We start from the raw sequence: 21,930 nt of genomic DNA, 5'->3' as shown, positions 1-21,930 counted from the left end.
AATCTTTCAACTAAGTTTTTTTTTTTTGGAGTAATACAGTAATATTATAATCTCTATATTAAAGTGACATTGTAGAGAGAACAAAGTGCATCTAGAACTAGTTATTGAAGTAACTTTCATTAGAAGTAATAATAATTTCACTCGTTATTATAAAACTTTATTTCATAAGCTTTAGAAAACAGATGTCATTATTATGGCGAACACATAGTGCACCCTATTCAGAATATTTTTGAAGAAATATGAAATTGGTTATATTATTAAAAAACTTTTGCAGTTCAAAATTTATTTATATTTAAATTTATATCACTCAGCATTATAGGATTTATAATTTGATAAAAAAATGGAAAATAAAAAAGAACAATTGAATTTTAACGTAAATAATTTTATTCATACTAGTCTATTGAACATCACTAACTGATAAATTTGTACATCTGCAAATATGGTGTATGGGTAATAATAATAATGTTCACTAGTTGCTAAATCAGTAATACTTATATTTTATGACTATACAAAATGTAAAAATACATTATTAGTTTTAAAATATATTTTATTATTAAATAAATATATTGTGTTAATCATACTTACAACTGTTAAAATATCAAGGAATTAATACATACACAAATTAATATTAGTCGAGTGCAATGTCACACCAGTTATGAGTACCCCTAATAATGTTAAAAAGTAAGATAGACAAAATTATTTTTGTTAAAATTTAAAACTATTAAAATAATATTTACATTTTTCCACATTATCATAAATAAAATCAAAACATTTAAGTACTCGTTAAAAGAAGCCAATAAGCTTTTAATGTCGAATGAATTTCTTTGGTAAATTAAAAGTAGATGTTGATTAAATAAAATTGTTATTGCTAGCCGTAGTATAAAATTAAATATAAAAATAATTATTGTAATTGAGTCTGATTATGTTAAGATTAAGTACAAACCGAAGTACACAATTTTTATAAAAAAAAACATTGCACTTAAATTATAAAACAATATTGATACATACAAATGTATTAATGGAATCTTAAGCATCAGTTTGCTTGTGTTCAGTGCCATATTTGCAGATGGCCACTATTAATCCGTAAGAAAATAAAATTCTCAATAAATAAATGTCAAACACTATTCGGTGAGACATTTCACACCATATAACACAATCTCTTACTATAAAAATGATCAACAAACAACTTTGCACCTCTTCTAAGTGTTAAATGGGACGTGACGCATGACATGAGATTCAACGGGTATGATACAGATTGCCGCTTGAGCAAAATATTCCGATACATAATTCTTAGCCTAGCCATGCAGGGGCGTGAGGTGGGTCGGGCTACGATAGTCGATATAGAGTTACAACTAGTAAACTTGTCATATAACTTTGAACCGGTGCGCCGATCCCGTCGCCGTTATTATTCGAGTACCGAAACTAATTTCAACCACGACAACGATCTAGCGACCTGATTAACAAATTAACGTGAACAATACAATTTCATATGCTACAATATACAATCAATTTACATTAAATTTAAGCAGGAAATTTAATAAATAGTTTTAATACAATGCAAACACGCTATATTCTGTTAGCGCAAGCTATAAGAACTATACTGACGCGTGAGGACTGCTCGTACTCGCGTGAAAGTCACTCAAAATGTATACTAAGGTAGGATCATCTACGCAGCGTCGATTTTAAAATGTGTAAAATTAATAGAAAATTTATGACTATCTAACGCGTCATTCGGAGGCACGTGGGAGCCGACTTACTTTTTAACTCGATAGAATTATAAATAATAGTATAGATAGACTTATTTTCATTGAATAAACTTCTGTGTACTTTCGGTTGCATTAAAAAGTAAGGCGGCCTTTACAATCTAAATACATTCTCAGACGTGAGGATTAAAACAAAGCAATTTAATCACTTACATTATAAGGACATTAGGGTTCTCGGCACGAACGTGGGACAAAGGTTATTGCTTTTACACCACCGAGACGGTTCGCACAAGTTAACAATTAACATAACTCGTTAATAGGTGTGCGAAGTGAGGAGTAGTCCAGGGCGACTAAATATGCTAGTGTGAAACTTTAAGGGTTATCAAAACCTCCCATCTTTACTTCGAGAAACGCATCAAGAGTATTATCCTAAGTCAACATCAACGAACCGTGAGACCATAAGTCAGAGGCGGACGAATACTGAATGGCTCACAAGGGACACGTTTCTCGGTGTCTACCCTCCGTTGAGGTGTCTCATAAGTTTCAGTATTCGGCCGTTGTTCAAGTACATGATGGTATTAAAGGTAAGGTGGGTTTTGATGATGGCGTGTGAGCTCACAGCGGGTCGCGGCGCGGTACCCACACGCTGGGCCCGCTCTCCGCCGTGATCACCGCCTTCACCTTGCCGTAGATCTCCTCAGGCGTGTCGCCTGTCACCACCGCTGAAAATTAAAAAAAAAATTATAATAAGGTTAAACTTGCAATTATAAATCGGCTTTTCGTGGTAATTATTCGTCAAAATTAACTTACTTTTAATCAAAACAGTGTTATTTACAGAGTGTGATAAGTATAGTAAGCTAGTATCTGCGTAATAAAATATAATATCTTCTAAGACGGGTTCCCAATTTTTTTTGCTTGCGGCGCAGTTTCACAATATTTTGCCAGGGCGCCCTACTCTACGGTCTACCTAGCTATTAGAAAAAGATACATAAATAAACACATAATACAATGATTATAGTTATGTTATGCAGGTAAAAAAACTATAAACAAATATTTAATCATCTACCTGCTTCACCTATAAATATTATGATTTTATTTTTTTAATATATTTTGTGGTTTTGGATAATGATGGAGGATCGACTCACGGCGCCACTCTTGCCTATCCATGGCGCACGAGCGCGCCGCGGCGTACAGTTTGGGAACCCCTGTTCTAAGATATTGTAATAGGCAAAGGTGTTCACGTTTTTCTGGAGGGCGAATCAGTATCTTCACAATCCAATTATAAAATATTATAATATCTCTAAGGTCTAACCTGTGAAGTATTCCGCAAATTCTTGCTCCATCTTCAGCGCTCGTTCGTATGTTTTCTTCGCCTGGTCCTCGGTCATTCGCTTCGTCATTTCCCTGGAAATTAACATAAAAATAATTAGTAAATAGTTTTATACATTTGTATTTTCAAAGTCTAAATAAATATTTTCATATTTTGTGTGTCAGGGACGCGGCTCAATGCGATACATTCATGTATAATATGTGATGTCACATTTTGATCCCAGCAGAATATCAGTGCAGCAGACTTGCTGCTAATGCTGAGCTGGGGTCCATTTTTGGCATCACACAATATAGTTATACTTTGTCCTTGTTCTTACGTCTGTTCGTAATATTGTATTGTGTGATGTGCAAAATAAATGTTTCTTATTCTTATGCACGGGTAGTGTGGCACATCGCATTAATGTGTGAATTATAAGGTACTTATAAAATATTTTTTAATACTCACATTATAGACTCCACACTCTTTGGCTTAATAAATATGGCGATAGGGTAAAGCTGAGCGACCTGCAACCTCTTGATGGCGTTGCCGCTTACGTCCAAAATGCAATGTTTCCCCTGAAAAATAAAAGAAATTATAAGTTAACTAACTGCTAATAAAGGAATTTGAACACAAATTTTTCACCTAAAACTGATCCAGTTTTAATGAACGACATGTTACCAGACTCTAAATTACTCTAAACTATCGGGGGCAATAAACACGTGTCTTCAATATGTACCAGTGGGGTGACACGATTTGTGTCACGTTGAAGATTTAACAAAAACGATCTGATAGCTTCTACTCGTGCGCCTTCCCCTTCTATTTTAACCGACTTCGAAAAAGAAGGTTTTTAATTCAACCCGTATGTATGTACTATGTAGTATTTCCAGAACTGCCCAGTTTTCGTATATTATGCTAATCTGTATCAGCGTCCCAAATTTGCAAATGCGCCAAATTTCAAAAGTGTATGTATGAATGTATGTTTTTATGTTCGCATATTATCTCCGGAACTCTAAAGTCCGACTTTAGTTATTCTTTTTTTTGTTGGATGTACTACTAGGTATTCTTTAACTAAGGGAATGCTGCAAGTTTCAGTCTTTTTAACACCTGTATCGCGGGTACCGCAGACACAATAGATTTTCAATTGTTATGCGGCAGCCGGCTGCCGCTTCGGGATTGATGGGTTAAAAATATACTATTATAGCCGAGTGGCTTAAAATATAAATATGTGTAGTGTAGTTATAACTTTTTCGTCACCTTCTCAGCGACCTCCCGTACGGAGGCGACGGACGTGCCGTACAGGTTGTCGTTGTACTGGCCGGCCTCGATGAACAGGTGGTTCTGTATGTCGCGCTCCATCTGTTCGCGCGACGCCACGAAGTGGTAGTCGCGACCGTCCACCTCGTAGTCGCGCCGCGCTCGCGTCGTGTCTGCAATGTCGGAAGGTAAGCTTTAAGTTATGTTGCATATTATACAATTATTGTTATTGACCCACTACTGTGTCCCACTGTTGGGCAAAGGCCTCCCCTCTTTTATTCCATAATTCGCGATCCTGTGATGTTACTGGTCACTCTTTGTCGAACGCATCCAGTTCGTCGCACCACCTTTTTTTGGGTCGGCCGTTACGCCGACAGTAGGTATCCACTCCGAAACTATACGCGCCCACCTGTCCATGTGGCACATACAATAATTTAATAACATCAAAAACGATGTAATTGCGTGTCAGTGTAGAATGACGTGAAGACTGACGACATACGTGAAGACTGCAGTCTATGATAGCTCGTAGGCTATCATAGACTGCAGGCTACTTCCGTAGAAAGAAAGCTTCTATGGTGACCATCATGCTTAGCCTTTTGTGGGGTAAATCATGTCAGGAAAAGCATCACTCACGTGGTACACAGCTGCCGAACTTGTCGGGGAACTCGGAGATCAGGTCATCGTTGATCCTGTCCTTCAGGGGTCCGAGGATGATGACGGGCCGCGTGTAGTTTATCGTCAGCTGTTGCACCGTCTCGTACGACAGCACAGATTCGTCTTGGCCTGGAAACGGTCACATTCAGTACGCACTGTCGCCTCTAGCTCGCGGCTACAAACTCATTCCTAAAGAATGTTTTAGAGTTTACGCTATGGCGCTGTTAGTTATAAGCGAATATACTATAATTAAGCGCTAGATGTAAAAGTAAATTCTAAGTTGATAACTACGTGTTTGAACAAGACATACTCTAAATCTCTGACATTTCGATCAAAAGGCATTAAACAAAATGTAAAATCCACAGAATTGCGGTCGAAAGCGCTCTTTAAATTAGGAGGCTCTTATTATAATATTATGTTGTCCTTGTTGAGCAGCAGACTTAGCATGACCATAGTAGAAATACTGATAAGTATAAATTTATTTTAGGGATATTAATGCAGATTTCCTCTGTCTCTCTTTCTTTTTTCCTCTGTCTCTTTTTCTTCTCCCTAAGAAATAAACCATTTCTACCGTGGCTATTTGCTAAGCGTGCTGACAGTGAAAGCTTGTGTCAAGAGCCCCTTAAATTAGGCAGCGTTGAGAATGCGGTCGTTATCCATTCTTCGCTCATACATCAAGAGAAATTTCAAAAGTATGTCATGTTCATATTACCACACAGAAAAGCTTAGATGAAATTCTATGAATGTATGTTTGCAACAAAAATATCTTCCGGCTACGCTATAATATTAGCAGTTGTATCTTGTTGAATTTGTTCAACATTAGATATTTTGGTAGTACATAATATCTGTAGTTTGAACACAAACAATGACGACATGATTTTCATATTGATACTATTTTATGGCCTTTGCAAAAAAAATCACAAAATACGTAATAGCCTACTGAAGTCATATTCGATGAGAATAAATTAAATCCGAGTAAAAAAATACATTTTACATAACACGACAGAAAGGACTCTTTATACATTTTGAATTCATACTCTGGAAAATATTTATTCTCTTTCATTCGAATGTAAATGACACACACTATAATGAGAAGGAGCTCAAAACCTGTGCCATTTTCAAAACGTGCAATACAAAATAAGTGCACACATCAATGTAGATGTTTATTGGTCGATATTCCCGATGATTACAATGAAGATACCTAAACTCCTGCATTAAACATTGTCGAGAAACTTAAAAAACTTAATATTCCATTTACAGGAAAAAGGATTTCAATATTAAGAAGCCAATAAAATATACTTAAGCGTAATTTATACTAAGAACTTCTAGAATATATAAGTTCATAAGCAAAATAAATACTATAAAGCCAAGTATAAGCTTAATCTAGGCCGATGTACAGCTACATGTCGTCAATTTTGAGCAGCCAGTTCCGTTCCGTTTGAATCCGCATTTTGTGAAGAAATAAGATTGTTGGAGGCTTCCAAGGAGTAAGTATTTCTGATTTCCTGTTCTGTCACGGCCGATTTTCGAGGGATACTTTGTGTTATGTTATACTATTTTGCCCAAAAAATCGGTCGAGAGATCTCTAAACTTGTATAATCGATAGAATAAGGGTCAATTGAGACCCTTCGCGACGGGTAGATGCATTTCTAAATTTGTATGAATTTGACAGACTTAAATTCTAAATTTGTATTGAATTGACAAATTCAATACAAATTTAGAAATGCATCTACGCTTCACGTTGCTGTCTGAATTGACCCTAACGCCTTAGGTTTACAGTTCATCACATTCTGAAAAACATAACTACACTAAAATTTAAAAACAGAATACACTTATTCAACCTAAGTGGGTATTCATTACAGATAGACAAAGAAGCTGTAAGAAAAAGAAGCAAAGACAGTCTGCGGAGGGAGTCATTTCGAAGAATGTCCAGGTTCAGTGGTTTACAATAATTAGGCATACCAATTTCTTAAGCATCTATAAAACCGACGACGTTGCTTCGAAACGTTTAAATTTTGTATGATCGGCTGGAGGCAATTGTAAATGCCAGCAGTGGCGGAGAGTTACAAGACTATTTCCAATCGGTACTATGTAATTGTATAATATAGGGTCAAAGTTCTGAAAATATCACCCCTCGCCACTGCCTACCAGCGACATCGGTGTAGTATATCGACACGAGGGCTAGAGACCCGGGGATTTACTCAACAAAAGAAGGAAGAATTCAGTTTGTAAACTCAGGACATGGAACCGAAGTGTATGTACGGACCGACCGGATGTCTAGCCCCATGCGTGATGTAACTATAAGGCGTAGCGCGTGCGGCATGCGCGTCAGTGCGGTAGAGGCTGCTCTTGTGTCCTCGTGTGCTTCCAGTGGCCCACTCTCCGTTAACAAATTTACATCTATCTTTATGCGGTGGCGACCCGTCTTTAGTCTAGGAGCGCGACCTCACACGATAACGACGTGGGCGCGGTGGGTATCTTGTGCGTGGAGGCTATTAGAATCGTCGCGTATGAATTAGAAAAGACTAAACATAAACATATCACAAATAATAAAAAAATCGAGTGTTATTGAAATGAAAACTACGTTTCTAATTGATGATCATAACCAGAATGCGGGAGGTAAGGTATCGGCTACGGCACTCGCAAGCTACGGCGGACGGCCTCACTCCCAACACTTACTATCGTCCTCGAGATAAATGAGCGTTATCTCCTCCATCATGGGAAGTTCCACTCGGTACAAGATTTCCCCTACACGTAGAAAAATTAACGTTATCAATATTCAGGTACATCGCAAGAACCGGGCGGGGAAGTCCCTACTGGACGGCACACGAAAGTTAACAAAAGTAGGTGAATCCGAGTACATTCTGTGGTCTCGCTTCGGACCGTTCTGTGCTCAGAACTCGGTACTAGCACTCATCACAAGAGACAGAACAGTCACTGATCGTTACAAGGCACGCTTGCTTCAGTTAGGCAACTAGAAGCACGGGACAAGACGAGTGTTAAACGATTCCTTGTGCTCGCTGCGACCTTGGGGGTGTCTACGACAAGTATACAAAATAAAAAACCGTGGCATCATCTCGCATCCGACTACACTACGGCGCCGTAACGTCAACACTCATTAAAAAAAGCGAGTAACAAATTACGTTCATGATTTACTTCAAAATTAAAAAATCAAAAATATAAACTGGCGTCAAGCTTTAGCCACTACGGAGGTAAGCGAACAGAACTGATCGTAATCGTATGGTCGTTTTGTAGACCGCTCGCGCTGTTCCCCGGCACCTCCAGTGTGGTAAAACTTGACACATAGTTTACATTCGAGATTTTGCAGCAGGTAACAATTTGCAATAAAACAAAATCGATTACTGCACGGTAATGTAGCGAGATCGATGTTCGATACGACAGCGGTCGGGTACATCACTCGTCCTCGTTCGCGTACACCGCGTTACCTTACAAGCGACAGTTATATAACGCATATATAATTCAATTATATATCTAACTTCTATTAGAATAAGCACTGTCATGCTTCCCCATATAACACTACAAGCGTTAATTTACTCACACATATCCAGTACATTTTTATAATATACGGAGTATAACATAATTTTTGGTAAGTAAGTTCAAAGTCTGCTTTAGTTTAGAAGCAGTGTAAAATCTCAAAATAAAATATTAATACTCATTATATTAGACACATATTGATGATTAAGTCCTGGAAAATCTTAAAAATATTATGTCCTCGGAGGAATAAATATAATTTAGTTGTGTATTAAATAAATATCTCAAATTGAAATAAAAATTAACTACGCTGACATTTATTATTACTGTCAGTTGAACAAAGCACAGTATTCCAATACGAAATTATTGAGATAATTTATCAGCAAAAGAAAATATTGCATCGACTTCTACGGATTTTTATCGATCATTAAAATTACTATCACGAAAATAATTGATAATGCCGAAAGATTCATTTTATCATTACAATAATAAATCGAATCGAAATCGAAAACATTTCGATCGATAAAAATCCGTTCGACGTAAACGACCTACATATACAGCGAGTAGCTATAACAGTAAATACGACAGTAGCAGGCGACTTACCGTCCGCGTTAGCGTCCTCCTGAGTGTAGCACAACATGAAAGCTGAAAACAAAATATTATCGTTAAAAACTATCCCTATTTGTTAACTTTCTTTGTATAATTTCCTAGATTCTATCCCCAGCGTCACTCGCTTGCTAGCAAGCTGTACATCTTGTCCTTGTATTTTAAGCGAAATTTTAAATAAGAACAACACTTTGAATAGGGTATCCATTTTGTTACTTAGAAACCACAATTACCATTCGCAACATGGTAATGCTTGCTGTATTTCAAGGCCTTTAACATTGGGACTTGGGAGCTGACTAAGACAGAATTTGCAAAGTTTGTTGCCAGGTGGGCAACGAATAATATGTTGCGAGTTATGCCATTTCTGGCGTTTGTGACTTTAGCGAGTTCGTCGCGGACATTGGGCGATTGCTGTTTATGTTTTCAACTTGGTAACAAAGATAACACTTACGCTCTTGGTCTGAACCATCTTCGGATTTACCGTCCTCTCGGCTCTTCATGAAGGGGAATCTTCTGCTGAACGACAGCGTCTTCTTTTTCCTTTCCAACGTTGATTGACTCTGTAAGTTGATTCATTTGGAACAAATTAATCTAGCACTAGAGATCATATCAAGATGTAAGGTACAATTTTTTATTTTATAAGTGGTGACATTTAACAAGACAGAAAGAGACAAAGAGAGAAACGTAAACATACGAACTATCAGATATTGACGTTTAGCAGATCGCGGGTATAAGTAATTTTGTCAAGCCCAGACCCAGAAGAAATTATGTACGTATGTATGTATGTCTCGTATGTCCTATTTTTTATTTATTTATAGTGATATTTATGTTTTATTACAACCTGATTCCCGACATAGCCCGACCGAATGACCGCCATCTATAGTTTGTGCGTTTTAAGATGATATGGGTGACAGTTTTCATATTCCTTGCTACGGGTTTTTTTACAAGAGAACAAAAAAATCAAATGCAATAAATAATATTCCATCTACAAAAACAAATGTTTCCTATAATTGTAACTGAATAAAAATGTAAAGTTGCTAAATGCTAACTTATTAATATAAAATTATAAATATTAACTGTAAAATAGGAGTATAAAATTATTGTTAGGAAAACATTTGAAAAATGTGAGATGTTTACGAAGTAATTCGATATTTTTAAATTATCGATTAATTTTTGTTAGGTAACTTCCCTACTATTGTTAATTATAATGTGTCACGCATATCATCATAAAACGCACAAACTATAGCTATAAACCAATTTCTGTGATAGTTCACTGCGAACATACTATACTACTATAGTAACAGCATATTGTGTATGTAACTCACAGCGCTAACGGGTGTGCCCTGTCCCTGGAACTTGACCTGTCGGTCGCGGGCGCGTTGCTTGCGCTCCCAGCGCCGCTTCGACGGGATTATACCGATCGCATCCGGGTCCGTCGAGTCCAGCCGTCTGACAACAACATTTCATATTAAATTACCATAACGATTGCTATTAATACTCTAAAATCTAAATAAATAAAAACTACAATCCAGTCACGAACTTTAAACGTAATATAGTTCAATTTCCTGCTGTCCCGTTCTCTCGCGTGGCTGTGTAAACTTGATAACATCATATTAATGTGCAGGAGAAAGAGACAAGAGCAATAAGTCATTAATGGTACAAATATCTTTGGGATCCGTGACAGGACTACAAATAATATTATGTATTACGTTTTAAAGGTTCCAAGGCCCTAATTCAAAATGTGTAATTCGTCCCGGATTCGGAAACTTCGTCGCGCGACATCCAATAAACACTCGCCGCGCTAAGCATTGACCAACGACAGCACTATAAAGTTTCCGAATCCGTGTCAAACGAGAATCGCAAATCGCTCTGCAGTAACTGGAAAGGAGAAAACGGAACCCTAAGGCTGCGTTTCCACTGAAGCGAGGCGGAGCTTAGCGGTGCCGAATTGACAAATCGCCATGCTCGAAATCTTCGCTGTCATTCCGCTAGAATAGCACGATTGGTCAATTCGGGCACCGCTAAGCTCCGCTCCGCTTCAGTGGAAACGCAGCCTAAGAGGACTACTTTGTCGTCTATCCGTCCATCTGTCTGTCTTAATCAAAATGTTATTTTACCTGGCTTGCCACCACTCGTCGTCGGAGGCGTTGGTGACGTGCAGTATGTCGCCGTATCGGAACGGCAGCCCTCGTGACGGTAGACCATCGTCTCGCACCGGATCATAGTCGAACAGAGCCCTGAGGAAAAATCAATTATATAAGAAGTCAACACTTTAGTAATTAACCCCACCAAATAGTCGGGTTATACCAATTCAATGTCAAGTCGTGAATCTATCGTCTGGGTTTGACTTAACGCGGCCAAATTACATAGGTCCGCAGTCTGGCTATGAATTAACTTCTATTACATTAATAACGTTTTGGAACTTCGTTGTCGTAATCAGTGATTTTCAAATCATTATTAGAAGATATTATAAATGTTGCCATACAAGGCCTGCAAAAAATAAAGGCCACATTGCAATCTGCCTATTTCCTAGTAGGAATTACTATATTATCATGTGTCATGTTACAATATGAATGAAACGAAAGGATTTCTAAAGTGGGAGTAGGGTTGCCAGGCGTCCGGATAAAGCCGGACACAGTCAGGTTTTTTGATTACTTGTCCGGCCAAAATTAAGAGGAGTCCAGCTTTTGTAGAGCTTTGAATCACTGAGCTTTATATGAAAATCCTACTAATTTTAGACGGCTTTACACCTCATAAAATGTAAAATTGAATGTTAAATAATTTTAATAAAACCAAGAAATACGATCGTATTGCTACACTAAGATTTCAGACTTCAGACTCGATACTCGATAGCAGTCCGACTTTTTGTAAAATTGTCCGGCCAAGCTGGCTGCTTTGTCCGACTTTTCGGTTTAGCGACCTGGCAACCCTAAGTGGGAGGATCTTATAACCGGATTAGAAATCTTATCATTCGATAGTTTTTGAACATTGTATTTACCTAACGTATAAAGATCGTTTCTGTGACGTCCTCAACAGTGTATGATGCTGCTTCAACTCGTTTATTCGCGCTTCAAACTTGTTGTATTCTGTTGGTCTGTACACAACTGTCAGTTTCACATTTTGACCCGTGCTCTGAAACAAAAAAAAATAAAATAACTTAAGTTTTACTAGTGCATTTATAATTATCAGCAAGTTACGTTCAAAGATAGACTCCGAGGGATTATTTAAGAGTATTACGAAGAACAATGCTGGGTATTTAGCATTAGTTTTATTATTATAAATAATAAAACTAATGCTGGTTAGCAAGGCTCAAGATTAACATCAAATTGCATCTCAAGTTAAATCCAATTATTAATTTCAGTTAATTTTCAGTGTTCCAACAGGAGTAATCTTATCGACATTTTTTTTACGATTTGATAATATCTTTACAGCGCTTTGTTACTAGGTCAGTAAGTGTGAATTCAGTCACGCTATCGGCGCATGGCATGCACGTTACGCCTCAGACGTAATCTGCATTCATTATTGCAGCCGCGATGTATGATTACAACAAAAAAAAGATTTTCACAAACTTCGGTTAATATTTTGGATAGAATATTAGCAACTATTATCTGTCGCTCGATGTAAACTTAACAGGGACGACTGCCAAATATGGCAACTGAAATGTTGTAGAGTATTGCGAAAAATTACCAGATAGTTATTAATAAATACGAAATAGTATGTACCATCGAGAAAATTGATTCCTAGGCAGTTGAAAGACCAACGTCATTTGGCCGGATCATGTCAATTCAATGTTAAGATGAAGTGGTAGGGCCAGAAGCGTATAATATCGCGATCTAGGGTATCTTTGAACCTGTTTTTAGATATCAACCGCTAAAATTCATACAATGTTATTCATACCGGCGTAAGGGTGAAGATATGCCTAATAACGTTATATTCTTCGAAACACGATTATAGTAATTTGCCTCGATAGAAAAAAATCGTGAAAATCATCATAAATTGCCATTTTATTGCAATTTTTCGATTTTACGGCGAATTTAGATACAATTCTAGTAAAAAAATTATGTTTTCATAAACCTTTTATCAAATCCCATAAGGTAGTATTTATGGTTTTCACTAAAATGATAGTTAGTCATTCAAATTAAAATAATACCTATAACGCTCGCACTGTATGAGCGCGGCGGGGATGCGGGGTGGCGATTCAGTCGGCCGCGGAGCCTCGTCGCAAGCAGACACGTACTACTCGTCGACCCGCTCTTTACGAGACTTTGATGTGAAAATGGGAAATAAAAACTGCAGAGGAAAAAAAATATCCCTTTTGCGGAAAAGAAGAATAACTCAAAATAACAGAGCACTTATCAGTATTATCTTTTTTTAGTTAGTTTTTTTCCTCATTAGATACGAATGAGTAGAAATAAGGGTCACCGTACACTTGACTGAGTATCGGTATTATCTTTTTTTTTGACGTTATTTTTTTCCTCAGTAGGCATAAGAATAAGGGTCACCGCATATTTGACCGGGTACCGGTATGGGTATTGGGTATCTTGTTTTGACTATTCTTTTCCTCTGTAGGCATGAATTAGTAGAAATAAGAATAAGCATCACCGCACACTTGATCTGGTATCGGTATTATCTTGTTTTAGACTATTTTTTTCCTCAGTAGGTATGAATGAGTAGAAATAAGGGTCACCGTACACTTGACTGAGTATCGGTATTATCTTTTTTTTTGACGTTATTTTTTTCCTCAGTAGGCATAAGAATAAGGGTCACCGCATATTTGACCGGGTACCGGTATGGGTATTGGGTATCTTGTTTTGACTATTCTTTTCCTCTGTAGGCATGAATTAGTAGAAATAAGAATAAGCATCACCGCACACTTGATCTGGTATCGGTATCGGTATTATCTTGTTTTAGACTATTTTTTTCCTCAGTAGGTATGAATGAGTAGACATAAGGGTCACCGTACACGTGACTGGGTATCGGTACTTATAATATTTTTTTGACACAATTGTTTCCTTAGTAGGTATGAATGAGTATTTAGGGACTCCTAACAAATAGGATGGTAATGTGTATTTTGCTTTGTCTTTTGCTTTTGAAGACCGAAGAGATAGAATGAAGAAGAATGTTATTATGTTTCTTACAGATATCGAGCTATGGTTGTGCAACAAAATATAAAAAAAAAATGTTCAGATAATTCTGTTCAAGTTTTAGAAGGGTGAGACTTACACATAATTTATTATGTATTAATATAGGTGTCGACGGCGAATAAATTCAAATAAAAATAGTGTATAAATAAATAATAATAATTATATACAAAGAAAGAAAACATTGATTACAACGTTTATAATATTGATTACAACGTTTACAACACCAATGGAACTTACTCCCGAGTATGCTAACCTAATGCCATCCACGTCTTGCGAGCGGAACAGAGCAATTACAAAAATGAGTTCAGAGGACCATGTTCAAGTTCCATCCACGTCTAGCATACATTCAACAGGGTAAGAATAACTCATTTATCAAAACATAGAATGCATGAGTATAGGTGTCGATGGTGAGATAATATTATGTTTTATTACTATATTTTACACGGATATTTACTCGTTTATTTTAACATTTTACAATTTTCCGACGTTTCGGGTACTTTGCAGAACTACCGCGACCATGGGGTCTGCAAAGAACCCGAAACGTCGGAAAATTGTACACAACAAACTACAATAAATTCATGAATCTAGGCTTCAATGGCTAAAATAAATGATGGTATTATGTATTATATTATGATGCTAACTAAAATAAATGATGACTTTATGTACTTACATTGCAGAAATCAAACATTACCTGACCAAACAACACCAATGGAACTTCATCCTGATCCTGAGTACCTACTATCATCCATTTCAAATGCCTTACGTCCAGCAACTCCTCTGGAGTGAGTGTCAAAGCCTGTTTATATTATAAATATCGGTAGTTATTCCTTGAATCCTTTGCCTAACCCGACGGGATAAAGGTGGGAGTTTATTGTATGTGTTGTACGTTCAATTTAGTCTTACTAATAATTATTAAAATAGCTAGATATAAATGCTCAAGTCAATAATATTTTATTGTTGACTTATTTAAAATATATATGGTGAATTTACCTTTCAGGTCCACGGATAATTTTGACGATGATTTTGTCATACTTCCTGAGGAGGGACAAAAATTTGAGGAATGCAGTGGCAGGAGAATCGTGGACATCGGTTATTTTTTCAAGCAATTGAAAGAAATGGATCATGAATCATTATTTAAATGCAACAACAGTCATTTACTAGACTCGCGACAAATACGTGGAATGTTTATATTTTTATAAATAAATTGACTATTGTATACTCTGACATAATTACCTAATAAATATGACATAATATCTCATAACGTATGTCAAGTAGGCTTGTACTTGAATATCATTCATTCATTTATTTATGTTTGTTTGTTTGTAAAAAGAATCTGCCTGAAGTTAGCCAGGGATTAGTTTACTCACGTTCAATGCGCGGCCTATACATACTAGCATAGACTTTAAGTCGGGAATTAGGGATAGGTATGGGCTACGGCTACGGGTCTGGGCCCAGCACTAAAGAGCATCTGTGAGCGTACGGAAGCATTCGAGACAATTTGGAATCGGTAACTAATGAGGTAAGTATCGGTATTCTCTTGTACAATCAACCGATAAGTGTGTACATCAAACTTTATTCTCATTTTTACTCATTCATACCTACTGAGGTTAAAAAGTGTTTCAAACAAGATAATACCGATACCGATACCCGGTCAAGTGTACGGTGACCCTTATTTCTATTCATACAATACCAACTAAGGAAATTTTTTTTCAAAAACAATATAATACCAATAACAAGTAAAAGTGTTTCAAACAGCTTGGACCCCTTGGAATTACGCCGAGATGTAGCTTCACTCTGCATCCTCTATCGGTTGTATCACGGGGAGTGCTCTGAGGAATTGTTCGGAATCATACCACCTGCAACTTTTCGCCATCGTCCCACGCGAAAAACATACCATCCTCATCACCTTGATGAGTGGCAGTCTTCCACAGTGCGTTTTTCGCATAACTTTCTGCCGCGCACTGTAAAACTCTGGAATGAACTGTCACCAGCAGTATTTCCTTACCTATACGACCTGCAAACCTTCAAGAAAAGAGCGTATTCCCTCTTAAAAGGCCGGCAACGCACCTGCAGCTCTTCTGATGTTGTGAGTGTCCATGGGCGACGGTAGTTGCTTACCATCAGGTGACCCGTTTGCTCGTTTGCCCCCTTATTTAATTTAAAAAAAAAAACTATACCCGGTCAAGTGTGCGACGACCCTTATTCTCATTTATGCCTACTAAGGAAAAATTTTGTCTAAAACAAGATAATAAGAGGGTAAAATATTGAACTCGCATGCCCGGTCGCCGCTGCCTCTACGCTACGCACCTACTACCAGGCGTGCGCATAGAAAGCGCGGGGCGGAAGATGGTTGCCCCGCGCATGCTCCCGCCACGCTTCATACCTCACCCCCTCAGAAACGCGATGCGCACCCTACCACTTCATCTTAATAATTGTAATCTGACGGCTGGGTTAGACGTAACACGACAAAACTACGTAGGTCCCCCATCTCTCATCGACTCCCAGTTGTTGGAGCATTGGGTGCAACTCCATGCTCCGGCAGCTCGGTTCCCATACATTTAATTTTTTTTTTTTTAATGGTAATAATTTTACTAACACTAGAATAAGGGCCCTTTGTTTACTAACACTATGTAAAATATGGACGAAAGTCTGAAATAAATAATTTGAATTTGAATCTGCTTCTTTGATAGTACCTAATAATCATTAATCATGTAAATCTACAGGGTGATTACTGATTAGTATGTGATGCATCTTGTTGGTCAATGTATATGCGTTATGCATACGAGGTCAGCTGCAGATGCGCAGTATATCACTAATGACTTTAGGACTCTAGAGTATTGCTCCAATCGATCAATTTAATTACTAACATAATCGACTAACACAACATTACAATTCAATAATCTGGGTGGATTCAGTCTAGACTTGAGCCAATAACAATTAAATTATTTGCTGAGTGAGCATTAAATTATGGCAAAACCTAATGCATAATGGTTAATTTATTAGCGCTTCAATTATTACTCTTTATTCTGTTTTTCTTTTAAATAAAAACGTAATACAAATAGTCCGCAATTTAAATAGCTTTTTAACCTTTTTTAGAATGTGACTTATAATAATATGTTATTGAAATTTTTCATTTTAACAGTCGCCCATAATATTCATACAAGAACTTTTTAGAATTTAATTTATATTTTAATCCCTCTTAACTTGTTCATGTGGACCGTAAATCATGTGCACAAACTACAAATTTTCTTTTGTGTATTTGAGGATCCTTCTTAAGATCCAATAGAATCGGCGCGATTAGCGAGGTAAGGAAAATGAAGCGATTCTATTGGTGTTTTTGGGAATTTAATTCCTCGCAACGCAGCACCGGTGACAATCCACCCTATAATTACGTAACTGCACAGTAACTGGGAGGTAGATTGGTACTATCGAGGAAATTGATTACTAGGCAGTTGACGGACCTACGTCAGTTGGTTGGGACTTGGCCCTTGGGTTATGTCAATTCAATACTAGTCGTGATCTGCCGGCTGGGTTTAACGCGACCAAATTATGTAGGTCCGCCATCTGCCTAGGAATCAACTTCTCTGAATATACATACTTTGAGAGCCTTGGCGGCTTGCTCGTGCGTGGCGTGCGTGATGTCGGTGTCGTTGACGGCGAGCAGGCGGTCGCCGCGGCGCAGGCGCCCCGACCGCTCCGCCGGCCCGCCCGCCAGCAGGAACGACACGTATATACCTGGTTAAATTAGCAAAGAGATTTTCACACAGTTCTCTAAACAACACTGACATGCTTTCTCTGTCACTCCACTTACCAATACTTTACGGTGTGTATGTGTCCCTTTTTCTCATACTCACAGGGATAGGGACACATACACACCCTAAAGTATTATCACTAATTAGTTTTGTTACATCCTGTATACAAGCGTAAGGGGCGATTTCACCAAAGAAATGGAACGCGTTCAAAGTACTCTGAACAGGTACAAAACGTATAAACGCGATTATAGCATCGAAATGCATTTCACCAGTATAAACTGAACGCGTTCACAGCAAATCCAAGTTTTATCTTCTGAACGCCCAAAGTCCGAAGTTTAACGTCATAAAACTCGTTCATGCCCTGTCATGGCGGAACGAAAAACATAGACAAAATAAATGTCAAGATGACAGTTTTGACACATACGTTTATTAGTTTATGTATTGTTTCTTGCTATTTTGTAGTTAAATTAACGTGAAAAGGCTTCAAAATAATGAAAACATGTAAAATAATCACGTGACGTCACGTAAACTTAGATTTAAAAATCGCGATCAAAAGAAGTTTGTGAAATCCAATCGAAACAAAACGAGATTCACGTCGCAGCATGAACGCGTTCAATGGGAACTAAGTTTTATGTGTGTTTGGTGAAATCCCACCTTATTTTGCACGAGATTTTCATGAAGAAATTACATGCTTTGACATTGGAGTCCGGGACAGCCTTAGAAAAAAACCTTTCTATTTCTTTTTAGAAGATATATTAAACAACATCATACCATGACCATCCTCGCCACCGACGATGTTGAAGCCGAGCCCCGAGGGTCCCTTCTCCAGCTCCACGACTCGCGGCTCCTCGCCATCCACCGCCTCGCCGCCGTCGTCCCGCACGTGCGAGTTCGCCGTGCTCGAAGCTGCGTTCATTTTGACACTTTACTTTTTTTATTTCATTCAGACATAAACTGAAGGTTTTGCCACAAATATTTTTTTCAGACACATAATATTTTTTTTGCACTAAGTTTTGGCTTTGAGTTATATCTGAATAGTACTATAAGTATTTTTGCAACTAATTTTGATATCGGCCGTGACGACACGACCTACGGAGTCGCAAAATACAAAACAAAAGAACAAGAAATAAACAATTTTATGAATAATAATGTAATGTGTGTACTGCTTTACATAAAATGACACAATGAACTACACATGGCTAATCAAATATACGTGTGAACTGTGAATACTTATGAATTTGAATGTGTTACAAGCATTTGCCAGTAGATATTCAACGTTTTCCTTCCTATAGATCTCAATGACAGGATATTTTACGACTTTGTGATAATTGTTCCTAATGCAATTTTATGGCTTGGCTCTGCCACCCTAGCTACCACGCTAAGATTCACGAAAATCGGTCGAGCCGTTTCAGAGGAGTTCAACCACGTACACCGTGACACGAGAATTTTATATATATTAGACAAGTTCTCACGTGTATTAGCTCTAGAAGTCCTCGGCGAGGGTTGTCCGTGTCGCGGGCCGGGTATCAGTACTAGCTGCACCTTCTCACCCGAAGCCTTCAGCGCCGCCACCGCGTCCTCATGCGTCACGTTGTCCAGGCACACGTCGCCTTTCTGTTGGGGAAAGATGAATCTTATGTCGACGGCATAAAGATCATGTGGAAGGCAAAATAGCTCTGACTGTTAGAAGGGCTGTCACGGCGCACGTAGACTTTCCCTTAGAGAGAGATGAATCTTATGTCGACGGCATAAAGGTCATGTTAAAGTTAAAATAATTCTGAACCATGAGTGGTCCGAAAGTAGTCCTGGCATACGTCACCTTTCTGTTGGAAAAGTGGATCTATCAAAGTGAACCTTATGTTGCTAGAGGTAAGATAACTTTGCACGAACGAACGAACTGTAGGGCCGGTATAAATAGTCAGTACTTAAGATGCGACCCGGTCTCAAGAGGCGGTTCGGCTCTGTGATTGGTCCAAATTTTGACAGCCAACCAATTACAGAGCCTGAACCGTATCTTGAGACCGAGATGCATCTTGAGTACTGACTATTTATACCGGCCTAGAAGATTTACTTAGAGCCGCACTCTGAGATATTTATTTAACTTACAGAGTTACTCATTAAATTTTTTAAACAGTTTAAGCCTGAAGGTGATGTTGTTTGCAAATTAACATTTTGTCAAAATGTTAATTATATAACTACGTAATTATTCAATATACTAGTCGATGCCCGCAACTCCGTTGCGCCAAAATTCCTTTATCGCGCGGGAACTGTACATTTTTCCGGGATAAAAAGTATCCTATGTCCTTTCCCGGGACTCAAAGTATTTCCATACCAAATTTCAGCAAAATCGGTTCAGTGGTTTGGGCGTGAAGAGGTAACAGACAGACAGATAGACAGACAGACGACAGACACACTTTCACATTTTATAATATTAGTATGGAATATGGATAGTATGGATTTGAGTGCAATTTTTCAAATAACTCGAGAGTGGTTTGACTATTAAAGACAAAAAAATAACAAGAAACATTTATTCTACCCACCTGTATGTAGAATGCAAAACAATTAAGGGCACCAGTTAAGGGTTGTCAATGACTTCAGCAAATGCTGGTTTAGCTAATAGCAGCAATTTTGCCAACGAGTGTGGCAATTTTGTAATTTGTTTCAAGGAATTAACTAATCGAAGTTTATATGAAGATAATATATTATGAAGTAGAACACACATAAGGCAAGTCAATATTTAAAAATACTTTACGAATAGCAAGTAATTTAGAACTTAAACAAGCCATCCTTCAATTAGCATACATTATGATTGAATCAAAGAACACTTGTTAGAAGTGAATTGTGAAAAATGTATTTGTTGAGTTCTCATTGGTGACCTACTTTTAACACAATAATATGATGAATTCAATTCATGGAAATTGTGTAATCAATTTTCTGTTTGTAGTTCATATTATTAACTTGAGACAATCACTTTGAAATTACTACTTATAATTTATCATTCAATTTTATAAGAGTGGTCTTTGAGTTTCATTTCAGCAATTTTTTTTACTATATTTTAAACCGATTCAACTAAAGTTTGAACTCCAGAGCTTTGATAAGATGGGAGTACAAAATGTTAAGAATCTATATTATAAACTACTCAAAACAAAATAGGGCCCACTTGATTTTTATCATCGGCAAAGAAAACAATCAAAAAAATATATTATTTATGGGTAGATATAGTGAGGGTAAAGTGTTATTAATTGCGTAAACTAATAAAATAATGATAATAACTTTAATTTTCTTAAAAATACACATTAGCATGAAAAAATAATTTTTTTACGTAAAAACTGATTTTTTCAATTTTTATTTTTGGTAATTTGACGAATAGGGCGGGTTACATAAGGGTGTCCTAGTATCGAGTGGGTCCTCCTCTATTACGAACGCACTCTCTGAGCCTGTTTGGGACACTCTCAATTAAGTGGGTGACATTTTCCTGGGGTATTTGCTCCCAGCACATTTTTAAAGCGTTTATGAGCTCCTGTTCACTATTCACTTCAGTATAATTTGCTTTTAGGCTTCTTTTCATCTGGTCCCATAAATGCTCGATCGGATTGAGGTCGGGGCTCATTGCCGGCCACGGTAAAACTGAGATATTCGCTTCAGATAGAGCCGTCTGGGTTAGGCGAGCCGTATGCGCACGAGCATTATCCTGCATGAGAATAAAATTATTGCCCACACCTTGTGCATAGGGGACGATATGAGGTCGGACCACACGCTCGACGTAGCTGGCAGCAGTTACGGTACCCTCGTTTAGAATTACCAGCTCCGTTTTACCCATTAAGCTGATACCGCCCCACACCATAACACTGGGCCCCCCAAACCGATCAGTCTCGCGGATGCAAGGGTTGGTAAAGCGTTCACCTTCTCTTCTCCACACTCGTATGCGTCTGTCATCACTTGAAAACTTAACTTTTGTCTCATCTGTGAAGAGTACAGTCCTCCAATTGTCCATGGTCCAATCCAAACGCTCACGT

The 21,930-nt window shown here is 37.7% G+C and overlaps 1 protein-coding gene across 10 annotated transcripts in view; it reads right to left on the bottom strand.

The window, feature by feature from the left end:
* Positions 1 to 361: 361 nt before the first annotated feature.
* Positions 362 to 21,930, bottom strand: part of LOC121739623 (disks large 1 tumor suppressor protein) — a 45,719-nt gene continuing 24,150 nt past the window's right edge. For 8 of the 10 annotated variants that reach the window (XM_042132115.1, XM_042132116.1, XM_042132119.1 and 5 more), the window contains 14 exons: positions 19,387 to 19,528; positions 18,686 to 18,820; positions 17,761 to 17,897; positions 12,017 to 12,150; positions 11,136 to 11,255; positions 10,344 to 10,467; positions 9,470 to 9,578; positions 9,016 to 9,057; positions 7,600 to 7,668; positions 4,900 to 5,049; positions 4,267 to 4,439; positions 3,478 to 3,587; positions 3,016 to 3,107; positions 362 to 2,425 (listed from right to left, as the gene is read on the bottom strand). In XM_042132115.1, coding sequence (XP_041988049.1) covers positions 2,319 to 2,425; positions 3,016 to 3,107; positions 3,478 to 3,587; positions 4,267 to 4,439; positions 4,900 to 5,049; positions 7,600 to 7,668; positions 9,016 to 9,057; positions 9,470 to 9,578; positions 10,344 to 10,467; positions 11,136 to 11,255; positions 12,017 to 12,150; positions 17,761 to 17,897; positions 18,686 to 18,820; positions 19,387 to 19,528 — 1,644 coding nt within the window. In that variant the 3' untranslated portion in view covers positions 362 to 2,318. The remainder of the gene's footprint in view (positions 2,426 to 3,015; positions 3,108 to 3,477; positions 3,588 to 4,266; positions 4,440 to 4,899; positions 5,050 to 7,599; positions 7,669 to 9,015; positions 9,058 to 9,469; positions 9,579 to 10,343; positions 10,468 to 11,135; positions 11,256 to 12,016; positions 12,151 to 17,760; positions 17,898 to 18,685; positions 18,821 to 19,386; positions 19,529 to 21,930) is intronic. The other 2 variants (XM_042132117.1, XM_042132121.1) reach the window with 1 other exon arrangement.

Source organism: Aricia agestis, chromosome 2, assembly GCF_905147365.1.
Source record: "Aricia agestis chromosome 2, ilAriAges1.1, whole genome shotgun sequence".
Taxonomy (NCBI): domain Eukaryota; kingdom Metazoa; phylum Arthropoda; class Insecta; order Lepidoptera; family Lycaenidae; genus Aricia; species Aricia agestis.
The sequence above is the reverse complement of the archived record's forward strand: the minus strand, read 5'-3'. Positions and strand labels throughout refer to the sequence as shown.